Raw genomic sequence first — 10,024 nt, 5'->3', positions numbered from 1 at the left:
CAGCTGGCCCTTGTTATCCCTTTGCTTCTGAAGGCACCGTCTTAGGAGTTAACAATTCTTTGGGAATTGTTTTTACACATTACTGGCCAGCCAAGGTCTCTCGCATAGTAACTCATGTATCCTATGCTCAATTTAGCAACATGAAAGGAACAGGATACTTGGTTAACCGCCCAACTCTGACCTTGTGTACACCTTATAGGGCAACAAATTATGACTGACCAATCATAAAAATGTTTTTGCACTGAAATGCTGCTTATCTTTAAGAAAAGCCTGTTGTTCGGTGTGAAAAATTAAGAGACAAGGTTAACCTGTTAACTTCATCTGTCCTTTATTGCAATAAGGAAATCACAACTTGATTCATCAGAACCATGTGTGGTTTTCTTTGTGGAGTATCACTTTTTCACAAAGGGCATTAGAGGTCTTTATTAAATACATTAAACAAGCATGAAACTTTGGTGATTTGTTCACACAGGCTCCCTTTATATAATCACTCTGGCCCCATGAACCGCGTCAACTATGGAATAGAGCATTTTCTAACATTATTAATCAAGTCACAATTTATGGGCATCTTCAACACACTGCATCTGCAAGGCCAAAGCTGGATGGAAAACGGCACAATGCATCCTACAAGATATGAAACACATGCTCTCTCCCGTCGAGAAAAATACTGTTTTATAGACAAAAAGCTGCAACACACAAAAGATGAGGTGTTAAATTTTTTATTTATGTTCGCATGAAAAATGGAATGGAGATATTTACTCAGCAGACAAACATTTGAACAGCTGCTTCCCACAGAGCAGGCTGCAGAGATGCACTCCTCACCCAGACTCGGAAAGAATACAAAGAAAAGCAGTTCCCCCACTTTTATACATCTGGATGTACCAGTCCCTTACTCCTCCAATGTCATCTCAAGTTACTTTCGACCACCAAGTGTTGCCAGCTGCTAACTAGGCCTTGCAAAAAAAAAAAAACACACACACTAAAACCTTGAAAGAAGGCACAAAACAGAGGGCAACACTGGGCGACTGTTACAGTATCTATTGTATAAATTGTTTTAGAACTTTCTGGTGGTGACCAGATTGTCCATACACTGGGCTGGGGGGGACAGGACTTAGACTATCTGAAACGGAGGTAAAAGAAAGGCTTCGAAGAAGTCTTTAGTCTACTTCCTCCATGCGGGAAGCATCATCCTCCCCCTCCAAAGGTGGGATCTCTTCTGGAACAGGTGCACTGCTGGGCTCTTCTATGGGGACATCATCATCATCAATTCCTGGAAAGGTGGAAAGTCATGTTAATAACTTGTCCTCTTTAGAGGAATTACAATTCATCCAAAAAGAACTTTGAACTTTGGAATAAGCCTTTGAATAAGCCATTTTTTTTTTTTAGAAGTGCACTTCAGGATAAACTCTGACATAGCTGTGATTGTACCTGTATTTGATTTTGTCCTTTTCATTTCATTGTTATTCTCTTGTAAAAGAATGCAAGAATCAGTTCTGCTGCATCTACCTTATATTTAATAAATTTGAGAAAAAAAATTCGTACCCAAGCCAAGTTTGATCATTCTGTAGATGCGATTGGAATGTGTCTGGGGATCTTCAAGGGAGAAGCCAGATGATAGCAGGGCTGTCTCAAAGAGAAGGACAACCAGATCCTTCACAGCCTTATCATTCTTGTCTGCCTCAGCCTTCTGCCTCAGGGTCTCCACAATGGGGTGATCAGGGTTGATCTCCAGGTGTTTCTTGGCCATCATGTAGCCCATGGTGGAGTTGTCCCTCAGGGCCTGTGCTTTCATGATGCGTTCCATGTTGGCAGTCCAGCCATAGGTGCTTGTGACAATGCAGCAGGGAGAGGAGACTAAGCGATTGGATACTGTGACCTGGAAAACGGCAAAAAATGTGTAGGGAATTATTTAACAGAATGTCTTATACACCCTTCTAGATCAGTACTAGGCTAGGTCTCAAACTTGCAGTTCTGACTAACCAAGCCTAATTTTTCAAAGCACACAAAGCCAGAACTAATTTATAAAAATGATGTTTTACTCCCCTCCCCGGTCATTCAAACTAAACCAGCTTGTGCACAAATAGTGCATCCAACATGGAAAAGTGTTCCATTTTCCAACTGACTAACAGACATTTTAACTACAGGGATTTCCTAAAAGGAACCTGATTATCAAAGTTTTGCTTACTGAGTTAAAGGCATAGTCATTCTGACATCTCTTCAGTGATAAAACCAGGATAATAATTGACAGAGGGAATTATAGACATTAATATTAACATTTAAATAACCCATGAATCACGAATCACCCAAATGAAACTGCTTTGGGCAACTAATATAATTTCATGAAACCAAACTAAAGGGAAATTTCAAGCAGTCAATACAATGCATTTTTTAAAATGCCTTATTAGGGGAAGGTTCCCCAAACTGGTATAATTTAGAAGACTACATTTATAATGTGCATCACTGGAGATTTTCACACATTCCACTGGAACATTAGGAGCACAGGGAAAACTTGCTCATCCAGAAAACTGAAGTACCTTATTTAAATCATCACAAAGTTCAACTTTCCTGTGCAAAAAGACAAGCATTACATTTCCATTATATAAATTATACCTTTTCAACTTTCTTTTCTAGGATATCTTTCATAAGCTTGCAGAGATTTTCAAACTTGGCTTTGTCCTCCTCCATCTTCTTCTTTTCCACCTCATCCTCAGGTAGCTCTAGCCCCTCCTTGGTAACCGAGACCAGAGTCTTTCCATCAAACTCCTTCAGCTGCTGGACACAGTACTCGTCAATGGGCTCGATCATGTACAGGACCTCAAAGCCACGCTTGCGGACGCGTTCCACAAACGCAGAGTTGGCAACCTGGTCCTTGCTCTCACCTAAGAGAAGAATAAACACTTACAAATCACAAAGACGGAACATTTGCTAAAAAATACCTAGCCGAGAAACTAACTCTAGAATCTCAAATGGATTTCACCTGGTATGAATTTAAAGATGAAACACAGGCCCGAGGACAAAAAGGTATTACTGATCACACTTACCAGTGATGTAGTAGATGGAGTTCTGGTTCTCCTTCATTCGGGAGATGTACTCTGTGAGCGAGGTCATCTCATCCCCAGACTGAGAACTGTGGTAACGCAGCAGCTCAGACAGTTTCTTGCGATTTTGTGAATCTTCATGAATACCAAGCTACAAAGAGAGAGACCATTACTAGGACAGAAATTACAACGAGCACAACACACCCACAATTAGAATGGAGCTTCAGAACAATTATATAAAATGGAGATTGGAAAGGCACTTCTCTCAACAAGCATGAGTCTGACATCTCACTTTAAACATTTAAATAAAAATCTAAACATTGAAAAAACTTTTGTATCCTGAAGCACTATATTAACATTACAGCCAGATGACTGCTTCATTACAAAAACCGGTAGAAACAAAGCAGGAATGAATTACCTTGAGGTTCTTTGAGAAAGCATCATAAAATTTCTTGTAGTTTTCCTTGTCTTCTGCCAGCTCTGCAAAGAGTTCAAGGCATTTCTTCACAATATTTTTGCGAATCACCTTGAGGATTTTGCTCTGTTGGAGCATTTCTCTTGAAATGTTGAGAGGAAGGTCTTCAGAATCCACCACACCACGTACAAAGTCTAGAAGAGGGAGCAATACATTTTAAAACCAAAACTCACAACACAAAACTAGCAGGAGACCTAGAAATCACATACCTTTACTAATGCTTTTGTATTACTCAGAGATTTAGGCCAGTGTACTTAACTGACAGAGTAAGCTCGTCAGCCACTAATTACAGTGCTTGGGTCTTTTCAAATAATCATTTAGAAAATTTGGTAAGATACCACACAGTTATGGCAGGCACCTGTTTATACCGGCAATTAACCAAGACATTTACCATTTACATAAATGCCAACGACAAAAGCACTGCTTACAGCATATTAAGTGCTCCGGCTATTTCGGGCAGACTCTGGCAGCCGTATCACCCTGGCAACCAAGATGCTCCACCTGAAAGTGGTCAGATGATGGAGAACAGGACCCAGAAAACAAGAACTTTTAGCAACAGCCAATGTTCTGGGGTTCTAGTATATTCTGGAGTGCTGCAGCACAGGAAACGGAGGCAGACTGGGATGTGCTACCAAAGGAGCAAAATGTCTGTCCTCCTTATTGCCAGAAAGAGATGTAGACCAAAAGTTTTTTTTTTGATGGAAGCAATTTTTAGGAACCAAGTTACTTAATGCCTTTCATTATGTAACTTATGTCTTTTCATGTGTTGTTTGGATGAACTTTGGAAGTTAAGCTCATTTTTTAGAATTGCTGCTGGTTTCTATAAGACAGGAGGCAAATCGTGTAAACCCCCAAAATGCAAAGCATGATGGGCTGCATACAGATTGTATAAAAGCAGAAGAGTTCCTTACTCAGATATTCAGGGATGAGTTCCTCACAGCTGTCCATGATAAACACTCTCCTCACATACAGCTTGATATTGTTCTTCTTCTTCTTGTTCTCAAAGAGGTCAAAGGGCGCACGACGGGGAACGAAAAGCAGAGCCCTGAACTCTAGCTGACCCTCCACTGAAAAGTGCTAAAAAAGAAAACGGATAATTTACACACAGTAAATGCATGGCCATTATCAAAATAACGGCATGTATCTTTGTATCATATTCAGGAATTAAATTTAATGCACTAATGCTTTCGTTTGCCAACTTTACATCCCATTGCCAATCATGGACTGAATATTAAAGAACAGTTGTATTTTGGCTCTATTTCTAACAATCTCTTAAAAAATAACTAATCAATTAGAAACGCAGCGTAATTTTCTCACTCAAATAAGGGGATATTATATGATAACCATCTTGGAAAATTAGTCCACTACCATATCAGTGAGCACAAAGCTGAACACGAGCCAACCTACTCAAACAAAACACCAGTTGAAGTCTGAAACTCCCTTATAAAATACGTTTGCTTGATAAAATAAACAGATTGTAGATTGGTGTTGCCAAGTCACAGCTTAGTCATAAGCTCCCTCAATACAAGAATGCTCTACTGCTAAAATAGCAAAGAATGTTCAACACCACAGTTGTCTGTACTAGTACATCTCTACTCTGTAAGGCGGCTATTGTTATACCTTCACAGCCAAGTGATCCTCCCAATCATTGGTAAGGCTCTTGTAGAACTCTCCGTATTCCTCAGTGGTGATATCATCAGGGTTTCTTGTCCAAATGGGCTTGGTCTTGTTCAGCTCCTCCTGGTCAATGTACTTTTCCTTGATCTTCTTCTTCTTCTTCTTGTCTGCAGATTCCTCTTCATCATCAGAGCCTACATCTTCAATCTTGGGCTTGTCGGCATCTTCCTTCTCCTCTTCCTTCTCAGTTTTTTCTTCTTCTGCCTCATCATCACTGATTTCCTTCTCCCGCTCCTTTTCAACCTGTAATGGGGTGAAACGTGATCATGGGAGAAAGGCTGAAGGCTTTTCCCAAAATTCTGCTTTTAAAAGCAAGTTGTACCAATTTTCACTGTTTTGCCTGTAACTATAAACAATATCATAAAAACTACTGAGCAATTCATTTAAAACTTGCATGCTGCATTATTATTCCTGGTGGACAGTTGTTTTTAAAACATTACATGTTCTGGAACAAAGTGAGTAAAGTCTCTTTTGTGAGCTTAAAAGCAAGGGGAAAAAATCATTTGCTATGAACACAAGCACTGTACAGAGAAAAGGCCAATTTTCAAAATACTTACAAACAGGGTGATCGGATACCCAATGAACTGTGAATGCTTCTTCACAACTTCCTTGACTCTCTTTTCCTCAATGTACTCAGTCTGGTCCTCCTTCAGGTGCAAGATGACTTTGGTGCCTCTACCAATGGGCTCACCTTCAAAAAAAAGTTTTATTAGTTAAAGGTTCTTGTTTTCTCCAACTTCACGAGTGTTGTCCTGCTTTTTAGTAAGTCTTTGGCAAAAAGTAAAGCGTTCTGGAGAAAAGGGTTTCACCTGGCAACAGGTACCACCCCAAATCTGAATGATTTTGAAAATACAATGCTCTGCCACCAGTTTTATGGCCTGACCACTTTGCAGGATGAAAATCCAAAAGCTGTTGAATTTAAGGTAATAAAAAAAAAAGGTTAATTTGTCATCTAACAAAGCCACATACCATGGTCAACCTTGACCGTGAAGGATCCTCCAGCAGATGACTCCCAGGCATACTGTTCATCATCATTGTGCTTTGTGATGACCACAACTTTCTCGGCTACTAGATAAGCAGAGTAGAACCCCACACCAAACTGCCCAATCATGGAGATGTCAGCACCAGCCTGGAAGAGCAAACATTGAGATAAGAGTTTAACCAACAAAAGCCATTTACTATTAAACTGTTTGTGCAATGGCACCACTAAGATGTTACATTATTAATGTAAATTATTTTAATGCATTTCTCATATTGTGATGCAATACCTGCAAAGCCTCCATAAAAGCCTTTGTGCCAGATTTGGCAATGGTTCCCAAGTTATTGATGAGGTCTGCCTTTGTCATCCCAATTCCAGTGTCAATAAGAGTCAGGGTGCGCTCATTCTTGTTTGGAATGACATCAATCTTGAGGTCCTTGCCACTTTCCAGTTTGGAGGGATCGGTCAAGCTTTCATATCTGATTTTGTCCAGTGCCTAAAAATCCATAACATTTACATTTTAATAAAGCACAGACAGGATTGAGAGGTGTTTAGGTAATCAAGAGACAAATAAAAATATTTTTACAATACTTTTAAAATGTAAGCAAGAGGTATATTACAAAACAGCCACAGCCATTTTTAAATAAAGCAACATTGAACCAAGCTCGATGGAGGTAGGGTTCATTAAATAAAAGTTCAATCACATGTGACCAAAAAAAGATCTAACAGATGTTTGTACATGCAGGTACATTGAACATGAATATGAAAATACAACAAAAACCAGGGAAAGGTTCAGAACTGATGAGCACCATTTTAAGTAAATCCTGAGACACAGGGGACTCACATCAGAAGCATTGGAGATCAGCTCCCTGAGGAAGATCTCTTTGTTGGAATAGAAAGTGTTGATGATCAGAGACATCAGCTGAGCAATCTCCGCCTGGAAGGCGAAAGTCTCAGCCTCCTCTTCTTGGCGCATTTCTTCAGGCATCTTAAAAATAAAAAATAAAAAAAAAGGATGAGAAACACTCACTTATTTTACACAAATACATACAGGGGTTAAGGAACAGCGGAGACTAAATAAAGGGCCCTGTTCAGCCACCCTGGAGTGCAGCACCCAACTGAGTGACATACAGCGGCCTGCAGCCCCACTACACAGCAGATTAAGTACAGAACATTTTCCAGTGTGGAATTCAGACAGGATATCAGGGTTAGCAAATCAGTACTTTCAGCTTAACATCTCGGCCAAAAGATGACACCTCTTACAATAGTGTCCCTGATCACCACCCCGGGCTTCTGTTTTTGCCAAATTCTGGTGCACAGGTAAGAGTGCTACCTAGTGGTCCACTGCTTATAACAGCAACCTGGTTTTCAGCTGCAGGTCTTCCAGTGCCCATACTGATCATTCCCAGCCTTGTTTATATTCCAAGATCAGGTGCTAAGGTGGTAACATGTGTTCCAAAACAATGGCACCTTGGGACTACAGGGTGTGCCAACATCACATAAGACACTGATGGGAAAGGGTATTTGTGCAGCCCTGAGCAGTAACTGACAACTGCTTTGACTTGCCTATCCCTAGATTACATACAGCACGTCTTGATTTTGTACTCTGGAAGATTAATTAAGGAAAATTCTATTGTTTAACAATAAATCAACTACATTTTTCAAATGTAAATTTTGACCAGCAGCAAATTACTCCAACAACTGAGCTTCACACAATAAGCCATTAAATAAAGCAAACCTAAATCCAAAGATAACTGCTGATAAATGAGCTATTGTGAATACATGAGACACCTTAACTGAACCTCAACCAAAAACAGACTCGCGAGTCTCGGGGTAAAATGAAACCTTACTTTGAATTTCGAGCTGCGTTATCGAGTGCAGCAAGAGAAAAATGAACAGTGTGGCGCAATGCAGCATTCTCCAGCCTTCACCTGCAGTGTGCCAGCTTTTGGCAGCACAGTGGCACCCAATCATAGCTGGGGAATCCAAGTTAAACATACCTCCAAAGCAACAAAGGAGCGAAGATCGTGTTAAAAATAACACGATCTTCAACGGTAATTTAAAGAAAGGGAAGGGACAGACTCCATTTTATTTTCCGCACAATCATTCAATACATTCGAGACGGAAGTGACGCCGGAGCCGAACAATATGGCGGCACCTGCTATGCAGTTTAACGTAGAACACGTGGGTTTAACATTCTAACAAGAATAAATAATAACTATGCTGCAAGTGAAAGAATAGCACATCTTTTTCACTTCGGGTTATCTAAAAAAAAACATAACGCTATCCAGTCGATTACACATTTTTTACTGCTTATGTCCACGGATAAATCGTTCACATACAGGAAGACAAAGCGTGATACAGCATGTTATTCACGTCAGAGCTAGCGATGTACTTATTTCATGGAACAAATCGGGAACGTCTGTAAGTTTTAGATCTCTTACAGCAAACTAATGTCAATCGGAGGTGCTGGAAATGTATCTATAGAATTAAATAGTTAATCATCACGATTCCATCAGAAACCATTGTACTAAACAACGTTTTAGACGCATATCTACCTTTGAGAGAAATTTACTCTGATCACTAATAAGCTGGAACATTCCCGGCTTCGGGGAACTGGATATTTCTTTTCTCCCATGTTTTATGTTTCTTCTCATTCAATCCAGCGATCAGGAGGCAGCCTTGTACCTTGGACCACTCTTTCGAAACCTCATCTCTCATCAATGTACGTTTTTTTTACAAAATTATTATGCTCACCTATAAATACCACATCTAACACTCATAAAGGGGAAAGAAACATACCTTTAACGTTTTAGCTGTTGTTCTTTTCTTGAAATAAATGCAACCACACAGGCTGATCCCCAAGCACTCTGACGCTGAGAAACTGAAAGGGATTTCCTTTTAAAAGACAGTATCTTTATACCCTCTGCGCTTGCCGATGTATCCATCCGCGTAAACAAGCGCTATTTCCCTGTTCTTGCAGCCTCCCAATGAGAAACTGGAAAAGGTATTCAGGTCTGTGCTGTGTAGTGCGTAATACTGTACGTAATTAGAAATAAGTAAATACAGTATTAGCCTTTAAATCATTGTATAGGGTTTTCTAAAACCAATCATAAACACAGCACCACTGTGTTTAAGGCTGCAGTCTCTTGTCTTAAGGTTATTGCTCTTGCTTGGCTCTTTGTCAGTCTATTATGGGTTTTATTGCACCAGTTCAAAACTTTCCCCATCTTGTCGGGTACTGATGATTTATAGAGACTATGACAACCTGCAAACACACCAACCCTCGAAGATTTGCACGGGACAGCCTTGTAGGGTTAAAAAGATGATAACGTGATACTCAAATTTGAGGGCATTGTACATGAAACAAAAAACAAACGTGAGATGTGGTACTTTTCCATGTTATATATATAATCGCTTTTTCGTCGCAAGGAAAATATTTTTGTTGTATTATTACATATATCCAAAAAATCTCAATAACACCATTGTGTTGGAAATCTATGTGAAAATATACATAAATGTAGTGTGGCTTTGAAATGAGGTTGGGGATCTAGCACTAGTATCTGGCAGTAGCTGCTACTTCCAAATCAAAATTATCATGAATATCAAAACGTCAACATTGCTATATGATACTGTACAGAAATCTGCCTGTTGGCAAAACACTTACCCCGAGCCTATTTTCAGAACTGTCTGGTGATACTAATGATGACTGTTAATAAAATGACAGATGAAACAACAACAGTAAATTGTCCTATAGCTTTTAAGAGGCAAATTAAAAAAATATCATAACTTTTCTATTGTATCTTTAAGGCAGGAAAAGTAGAAGTGTATAAACCATGAACACATCACGGTGAA

General features: G+C 39.6%; 1 protein-coding gene across 1 annotated transcript; it reads right to left on the bottom strand.

The window, feature by feature from the left end:
- Positions 1-703: 703 nt before the first annotated feature.
- hsp90ab1 (heat shock protein 90, alpha (cytosolic), class B member 1) lies at positions 704-9,130 on the bottom strand. The gene is made up of 12 exons (XM_088625513.1): positions 8,972-9,130; positions 7,014-7,157; positions 6,459-6,665; positions 6,160-6,319; positions 5,748-5,881; positions 5,134-5,433; positions 4,425-4,590; positions 3,457-3,647; positions 3,042-3,189; positions 2,611-2,879; positions 1,543-1,876; positions 704-1,270 (listed from the first exon to the last, which is right to left on the bottom strand). Exons 2-12 carry the CDS (start codon positions 7,155-7,157, stop codon positions 1,158-1,160), a joined length of 2,166 nt encoding a protein of 721 aa, XP_088481639.1. The 5' UTR covers positions 8,972-9,130; the 3' UTR covers positions 704-1,157.
- Positions 9,131-10,024: the final 894 nt, after the last annotated feature.

Source organism: Lepisosteus platostomus, chromosome 3 (genome assembly GCF_059453375.1).
Source record: "Lepisosteus platostomus isolate fLepPlt1 chromosome 3, fLepPlt1.hap1, whole genome shotgun sequence".
In the NCBI taxonomy this organism is placed as follows: Eukaryota; Metazoa; Chordata; class Actinopteri; order Semionotiformes; family Lepisosteidae; genus Lepisosteus; species Lepisosteus platostomus.
Note: the sequence above shows the minus strand (reverse complement) of the source record. Positions and strands in the feature narration are given on the sequence as shown.